Raw genomic sequence first — 17,430 nt, forward strand, 5'->3', positions numbered from 1 at the left:
GCCAAGCACCAAAATCTCAGATCTTCTGGCTTCAGCACAAATATAAAATCTGCCTCCTCTTCAGAGTGAAAAGCATGGATTAATATTAGAGCCCATTTAGTGCAAGCTATCCCAAACACCTTTGTATATAATTCCTATCATGACAGTGATTTTATTTTTCCTGCCTCAATTAATACTGATGCATCACTAAGTTTATTGAATTTCTGGTGACTCAAGCATAATACAATGAAAACACACTAAAATACACTATTGCCATAAAAGGAAGCAAGTCTAAAGAAGAATATTTTCATATGGATATATAAAGTTGTATTAAGAGCTGAATCCATCAGAAGGTTACTAGTGTGGCTGCCTTGCCATGTGTTCTTTTATGGAGGCTTTAAAATCAGCGGGGCTGATTTGTAATGTTAGGCGTCTTTCCTCTGGCACCCTCCTTGTCTAAACTTCCTGCTGAAGTAACCATCATGGTAAGCAAGGCCTGTGATTTAGTGGGTTCTCTTATTTAAATTGTCCTTTTAGAAACAAGTATTGCGCTGCAAGGTTTGGGTTTTCTTTAGTTTTTGTTTTTTTTTTTTAAACACAGTGATTGTAGTTATTCCAGACAGACTAAATGAAGAAAATTAAGGCAGCTAAATTATTTCACACACATACAAGCATCTGCCAGATGTGTCAGATGAGGTTTTTCTTTTGTTTTTTTTCTTTAATTATAGCAGGTGTGTGTAAGAAAAGACTATGTTGTAAGAATGGGAAGACTTCATATTTTTAAAATTCGATCACTTCAAGTGTCTCTTCAGAGAGTAAAATGCTACTTTTAAAAGTGCTTTTTAATGCAGTAGAGACAGATAAATTGTTAAAAAACATCTACTAATTAGAATCCTAAAAATGGATGCAATGGCACATAAGCAAGAAACAAGGAAGGATTTCTATTTTAAACCCTAAGGAAAAGTGTCTCCTTGAAAAACTACTAAGATAATTAGTGGATTCTCCATTTCTTGATGTCTTGAAAGCAAGGCTGGATTCTGGGCTGGGCTGGAGTCTAGGCTGGCAACATAAACTATTAAAACCCATCTCCTGTAATCTTCATGACTCCTTTCTCCCCTCTACTGTCTCTTCTCCCAGAGGCCACAGCTCTGGGGGTGGGTTGTGAGCTCAGCTCAGGCTCAGAACAAGGCTGTGTCCCACCCACCCCCAGCACACAAACACTTTGCCACACCAGCACGGGGTTTAAACAAGGCTTTGTGTGAAGCCTTTAAAGCAGAAAGGAACAGTTTTAATCTGAGCCAGACCTGGCCTAGAGGCTGAAAAAGCCCCTCAGAGCATCTGAGGTGTGAGAGCAGGACTGAGCAGAGGGAGGGAGCTGTCCTGTACCATTAGTGGTTCTGGGGAGATGCTCCTTCCTGCAGGATCTGTCCTTGCTGGGGCAGTGGGGAAGGGAAAGGGTCATCCTGAAGCACATGAGCATGTCCTTGGACTTGTGTCTATGTAGTGTTTAATGCTACCTCTTTCTCAGGTCTTGTGTTGGCCAAGAAGTGGAGTCTGGCAGTGCACAAATGCAGAGGTCAGGCAAAGCTAAAACCTTTGGTTTGCAAATGAAGGATTTGCTGATACTTATTGCTGAAATATACAAAAATGAATCATTAAAGCTGAAAGGTGTTTCTTAGATAGCATATTAGAAATGAAAATAATATTTTTCTGATTAATTCCTTTTTCCAATTCCAGGTTCAGTGAGTGAGAAGCTGCCACAACGAGAAGGTGCAGGCAAAACAGGTAAATATCTTAGTTGGCCTTTAAATAGAAGCTGAAATAGCTGTGGGAGACACTACTGTGACTTTCCATATATTTAAATTATCAATATAAATTTGTGATGTATTATAGCTGCATATGTAATATGTATGCATGCATAATGTTTTTAATTTTGTTCGCATTGTAGATATTTAACAAACTTACAAACATATATATATATATGTATGCATGTATTTATATATATATATATGCAAAGACATTTTATTTTTCTAATCTTGGTCCTATAGATTTTATGATTCAATGCTGTTTGGAAGACAACTTTCCTTCCCAAATCTATACTTGGAAATATTTTCCCATACTTTTTGCCTATTCTGGAGGACAGATTATTCTGTCTCTTTGATAAAAATAGCATTCTGCAGCCCCAAAATGTTGGGAACTGGAGTTCTCACTTTATTTCCATAGCAATCAGTGCTTGAGTCATCTTGGACCCATCACTTTGCTTTTGCATTGTGATTAATTCATTTGATGTCTTATATTTATGGCCAGAAGATTGTTGTTGTTTGATATAGGTCATGATGTATATATTTTTGGCAGGACAAAATTTGGTGTGACTAGGACATAGCTGCTAGATTTAAATGAATGAGATGTCTGTGCTCTAAACAAAATTAAAGTTTACACTCTCCAAACACTTGAAAGAATTTTAGATTCAGCTGAAAACAACAAACTGTTTGTCAGTTACACTGCATAAATAAATTTTAAAGAAATTACTCATTTTTTTCCTAATGTTAATGCCTATCTATTTGGTGTGTGGTAAATATAATTGAATTTTTTTTACAGGAGCTTTTGCAGTTTATTGTAATAAACCTGACATTTAAATAAACTGTTCTTCTTTTAGGCTGAAAGAATCAGTACTTCTTTAAGGCTAATAATTACAAAATGCTGACAAATTGTTCCTTCATGTACTTCCAGACAAACTGAGGCTTCCACTAACCTTAGGTTGCCCATTTTCTTCAGGTCTGGACTTTCATTTCCAGCTTTGAACTGAACGACCTGTCCCATATATAAAACTTGGCTGGGATCCTTTATTTTTGTTTGTGGCTGTGGTGGCTGAACTACTGAACCCGGAGTGAACAGTCACAGAACAAGGAAATGAACACAGTTTGTCAAACCTCCCTTCTCACCGTGTATATTTGTGTCTCAAGTGGCAGGACTGCCTTTTACTCATGCCCGGGTTTTGTTCTCCAGCACAAACCTGCAGCATGAAAGGCTCCTGCCCCGCTCCCAGGTGGTCCCTGCTTCTTCTCAAACACTGCTGTCTTCCTCTCCTCACCCTTCTTCCAGATGGTCACTGCCTTATGCTTTAAATAATGTTGTCAGGGACATCCCAAATTCTTTACAGACCAGGATCATACATCTATCTGAGTTAAGGAGCTGTACTTCAGCTTCACAGCCAGTGTAGTAAAACGCATTGTATAGCTTGCAGGGGCACAGTAGAGAAGCAGGGACCACCTGCTTCTCTTCCTCTGTTCCTGTGGACTAACCAGGGGTATCTGCCCATATTGTAGCCCAGCAAGCTTAGGCTGGTTCCCAGTGTTCCCAGTGCTCCAGAGGATGTGCTTCAGACCTGCAAGGCATGGTCTTGAGGACTCTACTCAAGAGACAGCACAGACTTGAGTGGGACAGTCTCCCCCTGCAAGATGTCTCATAGATAAGGGTCTGGTGAGCCATATCTGCTGTAGCTGTGCACCCTGCTTTCTCTGGGTGTTCCAGTACTGAAAGAAAATTTCCAGCTGCAGATACTGGAGTTCAGAGGCTTTGTTGGCATGTTTGTAAATTTAAACATTAAACTGAACAGAAATGACGCTTAAAATGAATTCCCTTAAGTATGTTCTCTGGCCTCACATTTCTCTCCTCTATCCAAGGAAAATATTTATACTCTGAAAAGCACAGGTGTCAGAGTTGGGATCACATCCCTTTTTTCTGATTCTTAGCTGACTTCAGGACTGTGTTCTTGGTAACTGAACTCTGACAGAAAATACAATTTAAGCAGGTTTGTGTTTAAATATATGGGTTGTCATGCATGTGCCAGCCAGGAAGAATTGTGCAATTAGTCTGGGAGATATCTAATTCATTTCACTCATTAAACATGTATCATATTACAACAACAATGGCACCAAAACTGTTTTAAATGATGCTTGAACAAAGTTCAGGAGGCTAATTTTGATTGGGCAGATTATCACTGAGTTGCAGTATTATGGTGAATTTCAGGTAATTACATAAGATTGACTGTGTCACATACTGCAATTGTGTAACAAAAGACTATTAGATTTATGTAATTTAAATGAAGACCTGATTTCTGTCTTGGCTCTAGGTAATATCTGCCTACCATAAGTTACCTTCTGAAATAACTTTGTTTCCTGAATCACATATTGATTGATGATCTAAATATATGTCTTGATTTTCAGTACACTAGGATATTTGATGGCCTCTCTGAAATTAATCAATGGTCTTATTCCACCACCCAGAGGATACCACAGAAATGCCAGCAAAAATAATGAGGAGCGAAAGTCTTTCATAGCATTGGAGCAAAGAATCCTGCCATAGTGTGGACATGAAGATTGGGCACTATTAAGAAAATTTTCCTTATGCCTTAGTTAGATAATTTTGCATTGAAAATAGCTCCCATTTGCTGCTGCCTTGGTTTTGTGAAAAGCATAAAGATCAGTATTCCATGGCTGGAAATTTGGTTTTATTGATACCTGCTATCAATATCTCCTTGGTATCTGTATTTGGTGTGACCTAGACTGTGACCCTTAGAGGCGAAGGCCAGAGTGACTCCAAATTCTCTGCCTGATTTAAAGACAACTCAGACTTAAAAAAAATCCTAACACCCCAAACAGTGATGGTGATAGCAAAGAGAACAGGAGACTCTTCTGAATTTCAGTAGCAAGAAGAAAAGGAGAGATAGAGCCTGAAAACTGCTTCTCCCTTGTTACCCAGGTAAAGCTACATGCCAGAAGCAGCTTCTTAGTTACCTTTGATTCTGTCTTCCATGAAAATGCCAAGAAAACAATCTGGAAACTATTTTGGTCCGAGTTCCAATTGTGAAACTGCAAGAAATAGTAATAAAACCTTTGCATGGAAGATGCTGTTTACTGCAGTACACCTTGGTCTCGGAATTAGCTCCATGCCACAGGAAAATATGACTGGAAAATATGTGCTAGCATGACCTCCTGAGTCATAGTTACCCCACATCTGCAATAGTTTTAAATAAGAAAAATATAATAAAGTAAAGATGGGTCTTTGGTACCACTCTGTTTAGCAAAAGCTTATTTAAATGGTTTTTTATGTTTGATTTTTCTTTTCCAGCACTACCTCCACTGTGTTTAACTGAACCTAAAATGACTCACATCTTCTTGTAATTTCTGTAATTTTCCCTCCCTGTTTTCTTGAAGTAATGGTTTGTAGCTGGTGGATGGAGAATGCTGACCGGAGGATAACAGCTCTACAAAAAAATATTCTGGTTATATAATCTGTGAATCTTACTTATGAAATCAACTTGATTCTTAAATAGATCCTGCTGTGCTTAAAAAACCCTTTGATTTCAAGGTATCTGTAGCCACTCATTCTCTCCAGACTGTTTTTGCTCTCACAGGTCTCACTTCTTCTGTACATTTATCTAATTTTTTCTTTAGAAGTGCTGATTTTTCATTTATAATCCATAGGTATCAGTGTGCAGCATTAGAAATGAAGAATTACGCTCCAGAGAGCAACTTGATCACTTAATGCATCACCAAAGAACTTGGAATAAATTCAACATCCATAACCTCAAACCCCATCCATTTATAAAACATAGTCTGTATATGTAATATACCTGTGCTGTGTAGTGCCTATAAAGAATGTTTAAATTTTTGTTTACTGGCCGGGGCTATGTGCAAATCATTATTTTCAATCATGTATGTACACTTATTTAGCTTACTCTCATAATTGTAGTCTCCTTGCAAATCTTTTCCATTCTGAATTCAGATGATGCCTCAGCTCCCGCGCTGGAGACTCAGCCTCAAGGTGATGAAGAAGGTGAGCAAATTTAACAGTGTGGTATTAAACTGTGCAGTTATGGACTCTATTCCACAACATAAAATTCCATTTTAGGAGTATCTACAACTGCTGGGGCGGTAGCAAGAAATTGCAAACATCTGTTCTTTTTTCAGGAACAACAAAGACAGCGAACACAATAGGGTCTTACAGGCATTGAATTTTGTGTGATAGTCTTGAGATGAGACTTTACATGTGGAGACCAACATCAGCAATTTTAATTGTCACTGCTGAGGCAGCCACAGGTTTTAAATATGAGCCAAAGCTGAGGTTAAAACTCTGTGCTCAAATAAACAGCTCAAAGGGTAAATTCTATCCTCAGCATAATGACTAGTAATATCACTGTTAAAGCTGATGTTTTGTGAGGCTTTTTTGCCTCTGGAGAAATTCATTGCCATGAAATAATCAATAATGGTCCTATGTTGTGGCTGCCTTATCACTCACTGCTAATCTTGCAGAACTTGGTCAGCAGTCATTATATACTTTGGGTCCAGGCTAGGACATTTTTATTTTAATTAAACATAATTTTTGTCTAACAGTATTTATTTCAATCTTCTGTACAAATGGGATAAGGAAAAAGCTATTCATGCCTTGCATGAGTAATAGTCTAAAGTGCCTTAATATAAACCAGAGGGGCCACTTTTTTTTTTTTTTATAAATGCTTCTTTAAAACTACAGACTACTATACAGTTGCTAATAACTTTTAAAAAGGTTAACATTTATAAAGTATTTTCTGTTGCCTTTGTTTTTTTTCTAGATATAGCTTCTCGTTATCCTACCTTATGGACTGAGCAAGTAAAGAGTAGACAGAACAAAACCAATAAAAGCTCAGGTAAGAAACTTAGGTTGTCCTTACTTTGCCAAGCTCCTGTGAAGATATGCATGAACCATTTTAATAACATTTTAATCATGTTTCCACTCTTGTTGTATGATAGTGCCTTAATGATGTGCATGGTGATGATTTACTAAGCTCATGCATCATACGTTCCTTTTATAGAGAAGTTCTTCTGGCCAGGCTTTACTTGGCTAAAATTATATTAGTCCACTAAAGTCTCTGGATCACACCTATTTGCATCTGTTAGTGGGTCAGACATTTATTTTTCGCATTCTTTTTAATTATCTCCCTCTTTGTTATATGCTTATTTTTGTGTGATATGTAGCAATGAAGTGCTTTTCCTGTGTGTTACATTTGTTAGGTGGTAAATCTTAGGAGGCAAGCCTGAAAAGAAGCAAACTCCCACCAGAAGCCAGTTGTCAGTGAGCAGGATTCAGAAAGACTGTGTTACCTGCTTTTTAGTGCATCAGTCACCTGCTATTTACAAACTGATCACTGGTTTGGTGTGAATTAATTATGTTGCTTTTTAAAAATAATTGTGGAATTCTGGCTGTACTTATTTTCATCACTGTTTAGAATTGAGCTTTCTAAACCTGGATTAGGTATGTCAGGTGAATGTCCTAAAACTGAAGTGTGTAGTATTCAGATAAATTCAGGGCTTTGGTGGATTTTGATGCCTTTCTCATTGCTCCTTCCTTTCAGTGGGAGAAATTTTAGAGAATCTTCCTGGTTTCTATTTCTGTGGAAAAATGTATAGTTTGAAAGGAAACATTAATGACGTAGGCTGTGATTCAGTAAATCACCCCAAGCCATGATTCAAAACCAGTAGAAATTGAGATTATACCTTATATTAAGTACTGTGCTTAAGTGTTTTATTGAATTGAGGGCCAAAAGCATTTAGAAAAGACAAGCAATCATCATTAGAAGGAAAGTAAGATGCAAAAAATTTTAAAGATTTCTTTATAGAAGCTATTTTTAAGATTGGTGCAATAATTATTAATATTTTTTTTTATGCTTGATTTTCCAGTAGACACTTAAGGGAGGGACCTTAAGCAGCGTAGACAAGAGTTTGAAGCAAATACTTTTCATGCTGGAGATTTAAATTGTCATTTCTTTAGTCAGTGTAGGCAAGAACAGAACTCTTTTGGGATTTCTGTTGCATAAAATATGTGTATAGAAAATAGTCACTGTTAGGAGTGTTTGTTTAGTTTTGACAGTGCTAGAGACTAAAGCAAGATTTCTTGAGTTTGCAGTGTAGCTGCTGGAAGCCAAAGCTTCAACACACACCCACACACCCCCACACAGACAAAATCAAAAAGGTGAGTTTATTTCTGGGAACTGGTAACCTGCAGTCCGTCTAAACATGTATTTACAAGAGAAGAGAAATCAGAAGCATAATTTACCTGTGTTGTGACTGGTAGCCCATCATCCAGAACATGATTGTGCTATGTTTGCTAACAACAGGTCTTGCTCAGGTGCCATACCCATGCTAGCAGAATTACTTCAGGAGGTACTGTGTAGCAAACCTTGCTTTAATTTGTAGGTATAACTGCTGTTCCAGACTGACATAATCAATCAAGGTGAATCCAGGTGCTAAAACCAGTGTCCTCAGTGATTCTTGTAGACAGGTTTTTAAATTCTTGGGGAAAAAAAAAAAAAGTAAATTTTTCCCCTTGTTACCTCTCAGGGTGTGCCAAGGCTTTTGGGAACATCCACAGAGAATCAGCTCTGGACTGTTATGTGTACAGAACAGGAAAGATCTTGCCACTGAATCCAGTGGATTGTAAATTTGCCATCTTCCCACTTCCAGGCTTCAATATAAAGCATAAATATAGAAGTCTTCTTCACTCAGTTAGCTTAGTAAACTCTGATTCAGACTTGGATATACAAACATCAGAAAGCTTATTGAAAAATATTTGCCTGAGGAAAATGAGGAAAATTTATCTCTGCATAGGAACTGTGTTTATAAAACAAAACATGAAGCCAAATTTATTCATAATAGGCTAAATGTTCCTTTGTTTTTCTGTACTAATCCTAGTGCTGTCAAAGAAATTCTTGAGGGGCAAATAACACTATCATCTAGCCCTGCCTATAGAACATAACAAAAAAAAAGACAAAACTAAAAATTTCAGGAAGATACAAATATCCTATTTAAAAACTTACTATTTTAGTCTGTACTGCTCTCTTCTTGTTAGTTTTTACCTGAATATCATGATCAACATGTCATATACAAATTTGTCTTGAGCTGAGAAATCAATCTCATTAGGAGAAAGTTTTAGTGAGTTAAGGTCACAAATGAATACATTAAATTTGTTTTACCCCTCATGAACTAGTTTGCTTTTACTATTCTGCAAATGACCTGCCATTTACAATTAGCCAGTAAAATCAGCATAAACTATTTTAGGTTTTGGAAGACAGATAATAATGTCTCAGGAAATTCTAGTTTATATTTGTCCTCCAGTGCATTCGTTTGACTGAATGAGCCTAAATTAATTTAGCACGGAGTAATGGCATTTGCAAGACTCACAGATGCAAGGCATGAAATTAGCGGATTATATATCCATGTTCTGTAATGCCTTCTAGTGTATATTCTTTTTGTTGGCTCAGAGAAAAAGGCCTTTGCTGTTCACTTAAGGCATTTGTGGAGTGATATTTAACCTATTAGTTTTTGAGAACAAAATTTCGCTGGATCATGTTACAATAGCTCTGTTTAGAGTGGCAGATTTGAGTAGAAATATCTTCATTTTAGCTCTTTTTGTACATTGAAGATTATTTTCAAAATAGATTTTCTTTCTATAGTTAGAGTATCCATCTCATTGCTAAAACAGTTTTTGCTGAGATGTTTTATACATATGTTATAGTGCCTTTGCAAATATTTCATGACTACCCCATACTCCTAATTTCTTTCTCCATTTCACAGAAAATACTGCAGATTTGCCATATCAGATGTAAAAATTTCACCAGCAGCTATAAAAAATAAACAGAAACCACTGAACAAGGGACGACATGGGTACTGATTAAGACATCAAAATGTAGCAGCCTACAGTGCTGTCTGTCTGTGTGCCTAAATTCCTGCTGTAGTTTGTGGGGCTGTGATCAGTGCAGTCAGTGGAGCCTGGAGAGCCACCCAGATCATGGTACAGCCCCAGAACTGTGCAGCTGACTCTGTCTCTGGAGCTCACTAGGCATGGTGACTAGTTTAGATCTGTAGCTGATATTAAGGTGGCTGTGCTTTAGGCAAACTTAATCCCACACATATATCAGTTGGAAATCCAGGTGCTGCTCTTTTAGAGCTTTAGTATTTTGTAAAGACCAGAGGACAGAAGGTTTTTTTGCCTTGAAGAAACTGGATATTTTGGACTATGTTTTTTGCAATTGCCAGTTACTGTAACTTCAGGGCTCAGTGCAAATTTACTGTGAGTGGAGAAGACGGTGAAAATGCTTTCCCATCACTTAACATGGAAAAATACAGTCCCCTGAGAAGAGCTCAGGTTGGACTGTAAATACCTTAGACTCTTCTTGCTACATCTGCTCTATCATCAGTGTATATCCCTGTGGGATTCTTGGGAACAAAGTATGACACTTTTCAGAGGTTGTACACCCTTTTTTTGTGTTTGAGTATAGACAAAGAAAGTGTAGTTTAATCATTTTCACAGTGCTCGGTGAAACTTCAAATTAATTTTCTTAGCTTGAACTTGAGAGCCATTATTTTCAAATAGTCTGTTGTGGGAGCACTTTCCTAAGAAATAAATAGGGTGAATTTAACTTATAATATTTTTAATGCTCAAAAGGTTCTTAAAGTACTCAGTAATTTCTCAGTAGAATCTATACACTACAGAATAAACCATACTTAGTGTAAAATTTCATTAATTTTGCAAATATAGGAAATAAAAAGTCATCTATAAACTATAATACTCTTACATAGGTACTTAAAGACCTTAGAGATTCTGGTGATAATGTAATTCAGCATAAAAAAATGTTTGAATGTTGTTCTAGTTGCTAAAATACATTACAGTTTCACCTATTTACTATTCAGTTCTATTCTCTTATTATTATACTTTCATATTCAGTATCCATAAAGATGTAATAGTATCTTAGTGCTAATGATTTATATCTTCATTGATCATACATTTGTTGATAATGTATTTAATGAACTTTGTAAAGGGGTTGTAAAACTGGTGTTTGTTGTGTTGATAATCCAGTATGACCTGTATCACCAATATAGAAGAGAAGAAGAAATTGTTCCCTTTCTTTGTTGACCCAATAGTTCACATTTCATCTGAACCACACAGACACAGATGCCCCATTCATGATTTCTGCCATCTTTATGCTTATATGCTTTAAGCAGGTGCTAGTGGACAAGCCACACATAATCCATCAGAAAATAGGGCTGACCCAGAAAAAACCTTGATCTACCATTAAGACTTCTGAGGCAGAGTCAGGTTCATGTGATGATAACATTTTTCATCTAGAAGGAAGAATCCTAAATACAAATTAATTTTCTCCTCAAATTATGGTTTTGGAGATTTCAAGAGTGCCCAGATTTCAACCACTTTATATAGGTATTCTGGTAATGTAGAATCATCATCATCATAACTTTTTACTTCACCTGTGTGCACGTGAAAGGGACACATAGCTTTTTATTTAATTTTCTGACCCAATGGAGTAGTGTTTTATTGCTGCCTTTTTGCTACAGCCTATAATTTTTAGGACTTAAAAAATCTGTCGCAAGATATTATCAATTAGTCCTAGAAACTTTTGATCCAAACCAGGAGTTTCATTCTCAAAACAACATCTGGGAAAACACTGATGTGCACATACAGCCATCATATTACAGACTAGCTGCAAATGCAAATGCAAATGGTGTAACATTTGCTGAGAATACCTTCTTAATAGAATAAAATAATGAAATATAAAGTGATACTTATGTGTCTGTATCTGTACAAAGTAGCTGCTTGCATTTATCTGTCTGTATTGTCTGAATCTGTTGGCAAAGTCTGCCAGTGAGACTGATTAATATGACATTCTAAGAGGTGAATACAGTTTTTACTGTCATGTCATCTGACAGCTTCAAAGCATTTGTACATAAGAGTTTTTCTCACATGGAAACTATGTTGGTTGTCAGTGAGGTTTGTCTTGTTAGCTTGCTTTGTTTTGTTTCTCAGAGTCAATTGTTCCAGTGGTGTCCTTGTGCACTGATCATTCCCTGAAAGTCTCCTCCTGAAAGGACCAAGACAAACCTTGTTCCATACTCCAACGCTCATGTTCATTCCAATCTCAATATGACTAACGTCTTCCTGTTTTGCCTATTGTGAAAAAAGTCAGTCCTAAAGTTAAAAAAAACTTGCATGGGAAAAAAAAAATTATTTCACAGGAAATAAATGTAAGAGTTCATGTGTCTGCCCAGTTGCATCAATTCTAAGAGCAATTCCTTTGTAAGCATAGGAGAATTAATGAGAATTAATGAGAATTAATAACCTAGAGACAGAAAATGGAGTTACAGCTTTTTATTTATTTTCATTAATTGTTGCGTTTTCCAGACGTTGCTTTTGTGTTCATTGAAGATAAATTACCTGCTGCTGAAGTTGTGTGAGCTAGCAAAGAAAAATTAAGATCCAGTTGCATGTTTCAATATTTTGAATTAGGCTTATTTTACAATATGAAGATTTGAGATATGAAACCAGTTATAACAGAAGGAAATCAAAATGAATATCATAACGAAGTGACGAAAGAACATAGGCAAGAGGGGGAAGAAAGTATTTTAAAAGCTTGCTGTCTGTCTTTTTCCCTGGGGGTTCCTAAGAAGTCGTGTGTTGGCCTGCAGAGCCCTGGCTAATCTTTCATTCTCAAATTTGCTTGTATTTAGCATTAAAGGAGGAGCAGATGAGGATGACTCCTACTTGCTCTTAATATATTATGCCTATATTGGACAGTCACAAATGGACTTCAAATTAATGCATAAAGTAGATTGGCATAGGGAAAGTGCCTGAGTAGAAGTGGCCCATTAATTGCAAACCACTGAATTACACAGAAAAACTGGTTTTTTGCCTGTTACTAGCTCATCTCAGCCCTAAAGACAGTGTTTCTTTCCAACAATTAGTGAGGTATGAGCCACACCCAACCATGGGAATTGCACTCCCAAGCTTGTGTTGTAAATGCAGTCATTAGCTGTAGCTGGAGAAGTCATAAGCATGGTAATAAACTGCTGAAGTATATCCACATCATGCCTAGAGTATCTGACATTGTCAGGGCCTAAAAGTTACAACAGCCTGTTGAAAATCTGTAATGCTCTGGCACAGAGGTTTGATAATCCAGAGTATCTGAAACTGAATTGGCCTCAGCCCTAAAAACATCAATTCAAACCATGAAAGGAAAGTAGAAGGCACAAGTATTGGTTTTAAATGTCTTCAAACATCCCAACAGGCTATTAAGTCAACACATGGATCCTGTCAAAGGGAGCTCAGTCCATAACAGCTGGGCAATCTGTCTCTGCCAAATTTTAGACAAGTTCAAGTCCAGACATTTTTTTCTGTCAATTTTTACCTTGGGCTCATCTGCAGGTCGGTTCCCTGCACAGGCAAAGGCACTGGCATTATTTTATGACATCTGCATCAAGTCCAAGTATTTTTTTGTTAGCCATAGATCTGGCTTTTGGGCCCTGTAAAATCTGTGGGTGCTGAAGGACATGAGCTGGCCGAACATTTTTTGTTTGGCCTGTTCTTTCAGTAAAGTGGTGCACAGCAAAGCTTTTCCTTTAAAGAGGAAAGCATTGCATGGAATTTTGCTAAGAAATACTTACTCAGATGAAGACTGGAAGCTTCCAAAACAAGAATCTTATGGTCTTCTTAGACTCTTTGGGTTGTCTCTTGTAGCTGATTCACTAAATGTTCCCTGTAGAGTTCAAGAATGAACTTAATTATTTGGAGTGAACTACAATTTCTGATTTGTGTTTTGCTCTAAATCTAGCATTGTTAAGAAACTTCTGGGGAAGGAGATCCATGAGACACTGTCACAACTGCTGTTATATTTTTAAATATTGTAAAGTGTAGGAGGTAGTTCCCTTTGCTTCATTTGTTGATTTTTTTCTGTCAAGAACCACAATAGTTTTAGAGTAGAATTCTTTCAGATCTTGCTTGCAAGGTACCCTCTGGCAGCTGAAAAACTCATGGCTTAAAAGCTACTGAATGTTCACACCACTAGGGCCAATCAATAAATGGTTGATTTAGTTCCTAATAGAGAACTTTGTCTTACTTTTTAATGAGATCCTAATCTTGATTTACCTGTTACAATGGAGGGAACAGTACGCTTCAACCTCTTAATCTTCTTCACCAGTGAACAAAATCACTCTTCATACTCTGGTCCTCTTTCTTTTCCTTGTCTTGCTTTGTCTTGCCTGACCTAAATTGGTAAAGGAAAATTACTGTTTTCTTTCAGTTCTTTCAGAGTCATCCAAGAAGATTAAACTTTCCAGACCTCCCCACACTGCTTGTATATTATGATTCATTCTTAATTCATAGGCTGCTGGATCATGCTTATTATAGAACTGTCTTATCTTTAATAATCCTTTTCACAAAGATTTTCATTTATCTTCATTTTAATTTTACATATTAGTTTAAAACCTTAAAAAAGATCAAGCGCTAACATTTCCAGCTTTTTCCTCCCACTACAGGGGAAGATCCTCCCATCCTAAACCATTAAAAATGAGCTCTGTTTTGCTTCCAGTTAATGTTCTTTATCCTCAGGATGTTCCAGGGCTTTACTGGACCCCCACTGTGGGGATGAAAAAAAAATAAAATATGTTTTATTCAAGGCTGATAATTTCTATTTTACTGCATGTGTTAAAATTTGATGCCAAAAGATAGTAATCTTTTGTGGCCATTTTTAATTATATCACATTACTTTCTACAGCAAGTAAATGACACAACAGTCCTGCTTGAAGTTCTTCTTTAGTTTTCAGACATGCACTCCCCCACCTACCCACAGCTTTCTGTGGTTTGCCAGACATCACATTGCATAATCATAAAAACATCAATAAGGTCCATAAATCCTAAGAGGAATGTCAGGTTAAGGATCTATATTTTAGTGACAGATGAAAAAAAGAAATAACGTAAATCATGTTTATGCACAGAAACATATTTGACTGGATCATATCTAATGACATAACCTTTCTGGGAAATAGATAAGTCAAGACAGTCTGGTTTTGGATATGGCTGTGCTGTGACTGTTGGGTGTGTAGAAGATAGGTCTTGCAACAGGGTAAACAGTAAGAGCTGCCAGGCCTTCCATCATCATACGATGACCTGATAGTTAGGACAAAATTTCCATAGTCTATGCAGGTTAGACCTTTAGTTCTATCAGGATAGGTCAAATAACCAGCTATCTACCCTTCCAATAATTGAATAAGAATAATAAAAACAGAAAAAAGCGAAAACCAGTTATGTGAACTGTGAAATTCTACTGCTTGATCAGCACAAAAAAGTTCTGAGTGTTGTTAATGGAAGTACAGACCATGGGAGTACCACATAATCTTCCCTGGTAGATCAGGTTATGGCTAGTCATGGTGGCTTAAATTTGGAGGGATTTTTAATTGGATGATTTATCACATATGAATTCCAGATTTCTTATTTCCCAAGCCATGTATCTCTGAACAAAATTGTTGACAAGGCTGACAGCTTGTTTTGCAGCTCATGCTTAATTATTTTAAAAAAATAAATTCTTGGCTTTTCCATTAATTCTGTAAAAAATTGCTACGTGATGCAGGAACATTTTGAGGCCTCATCAGTAATTTTAGTTTTTTCCATTTGATACAACAGCAAGAGAAGTTCAACTCCTACAGTGACTTCTGTGTCATGGGTGGAATTCACCTCCAAATCTGTGCATTGGCCACACATCTGCAATGAAGCTACTGCATTAGTCTCTTTACAGCAGTGTCTGCTTTTATGGATTGTTAAAGGTCCAAGGTTGATGCTGTCATCCATGGATTCTTTACACTACCCTGTCCTTAATGCAGTGTTCTGGATTCTTTTGTTAATTTCAAATGTAGAACCTTGTTTCCATGCAGGGCCACACCAAGGATCATCAGGGCAAGGGAACTTCTTGTAGTCAAATTGCAATGCTAAGGTACATAAACCCACTTAGAGACCTTCCCATCTAGACCTCAACTATTGTGTTATGACTGGCTTGCTTTACATTTCACTGCACTCTGTACATTGTGCTCTGTCATCTCTCAAATCAGACTGTTCCAGGTAAATGTTAGACACTGTGTTTTCCCTGCACTAAGAATAACTGCCTAGGAATAGCATTAAGTATCATTTCCACAATGCACTATATTTCTGTGTTACTGGAGAAGAAGCAGTGGTTGAAGAAACAGACCACTCTTTTTCATTAAGCTATTTTTAATGCCTGTTTCAGTTTAAAAGCAGCAGGCAAAGTATCTCCACTCGTCCACAAATAAAACTATGTTTAAATACAATTAAAGCTGTAAATTAAATTTCAGATCTTAAATTCTCTTGGTCAAAACACAAGAGAAAAGAGAAGGCCAAGGTTAATATGCCAAACTGGTTGAAAATTAAGCCTTCTGTGGAAAACATGACTTACTAGGGATCTTGTTTTTTAAATTTATTTATTTTCATCTAAAAAAAGTGCATCTTCAAGACAAAAATTCAATAAACAAGGTCTTCAAATAACTGAATGGTTTCGGCTCAAAACTCAAAAATCTTGATGTTTCATTGTAATGCATTGTTGGAGCTGTAATTTTAAGACTTCATTAATTCTTCCTTTTTTGAGGGATGGGTCCTTAGGCTGACAATATGTGTAGAACATAATGGTCTCCCTGCTTCATAAACTCAGACACTTCAGGAATCCTGGACTGCGTGTATCTCTGTGAAGTTCAACTCAAACATCTTGTTGAGAGATTTTGTTCTCTTTTTTCTCAAAAAGAAACACTTTGAATGAAAAGCATCTTTTCATTCAAATCTTGGTTTTCCAGCAGACACTCAAAATAAAATTTTTCAACCACCTGTATTACAGTCATAACAAGCTATGGAAAAAATTATGTTTCTGCCATTTAAGCAGTGAGTTACCTTGTACCATTGTTTTCCAGTGATATCTTAGTGCTGTTTAAACTTACCAATTTTGTTCTTCAGTGAGTAAAAAAACTTATCAAAATGAAAGAACTTTTATTGGCCTCTATTTGAAGGAAAGGTTAGATGCACTTTTTGTGGGGCTAGAATGCATTGTAAATACATAAATTCCTCAAACACAGGTGACTTTTAATGCCCTTGAATTATTTTCCAGCACACCCAGTCAGATCAGGGCAACAAACTTGTTGATATTTGGTCTGGAAGCAGAGGAGTATGAAGTTAAATTAACTCTTCAAGTGCCTCCAAAATCTGAGATCAAGTTTTTGTAAAAGAGTTCAGAACTGCAAGTTCTGTTCAAGTTCAAATCATAGGAGAGGTTGAATGTCTCCCACAGTCATTAGGCCAGATTTTCATATCTGTATTAAAACAAATTCTGAAAGGTGAAAGGACTGAAAAAGATTGATCCTGATGGTTATATTTACCTGTTGCTTAGTGAATTCATCCACATTCCCTGATACAATGGAGACTGTTAACAGAGTCAAGGGTGTGATTAGTTGAAGAGTCTCATGACCACACTGTTCTGGTTCAATTTACTCTTTCAGAATATCCCTGTGCCCACTTATTCTGGTTCTGGCTGGCAAGGAGGCAGGGGCACTTTTTTTTTGTTTACTTGCCTAA

General features: G+C 36.8%; 1 protein-coding gene across 4 annotated transcripts in view; it reads left to right on the forward strand.

Annotated features, from left to right (window-relative positions):
- SMOC2 (SPARC related modular calcium binding 2) overlaps positions 1 to 17,430 on the forward strand; it is a 140,470-nt gene that overhangs the window by 64,423 nt on the left and 58,617 nt on the right. For 2 of the 4 annotated variants that reach the window (XM_019006134.2, XM_015622693.3), the window contains exons 5-7: positions 1,717 to 1,764; positions 5,734 to 5,817; positions 6,593 to 6,667. In XM_019006134.2, coding sequence (XP_018861679.1) covers positions 1,717 to 1,764; positions 5,734 to 5,817; positions 6,593 to 6,667 — 207 coding nt within the window. The remainder of the gene's footprint in view (positions 1 to 1,716; positions 1,765 to 5,733; positions 5,818 to 6,592; positions 6,668 to 17,430) is intronic. The other 2 variants (XM_015622695.3, XM_019006135.2) reach the window with 1 other exon arrangement.

This window comes from Parus major, chromosome 3 (assembly GCF_001522545.3).
Source record: "Parus major isolate Abel chromosome 3, Parus_major1.1, whole genome shotgun sequence".
NCBI lineage: Eukaryota > Metazoa > Chordata > Aves > Passeriformes > Paridae > Parus > Parus major.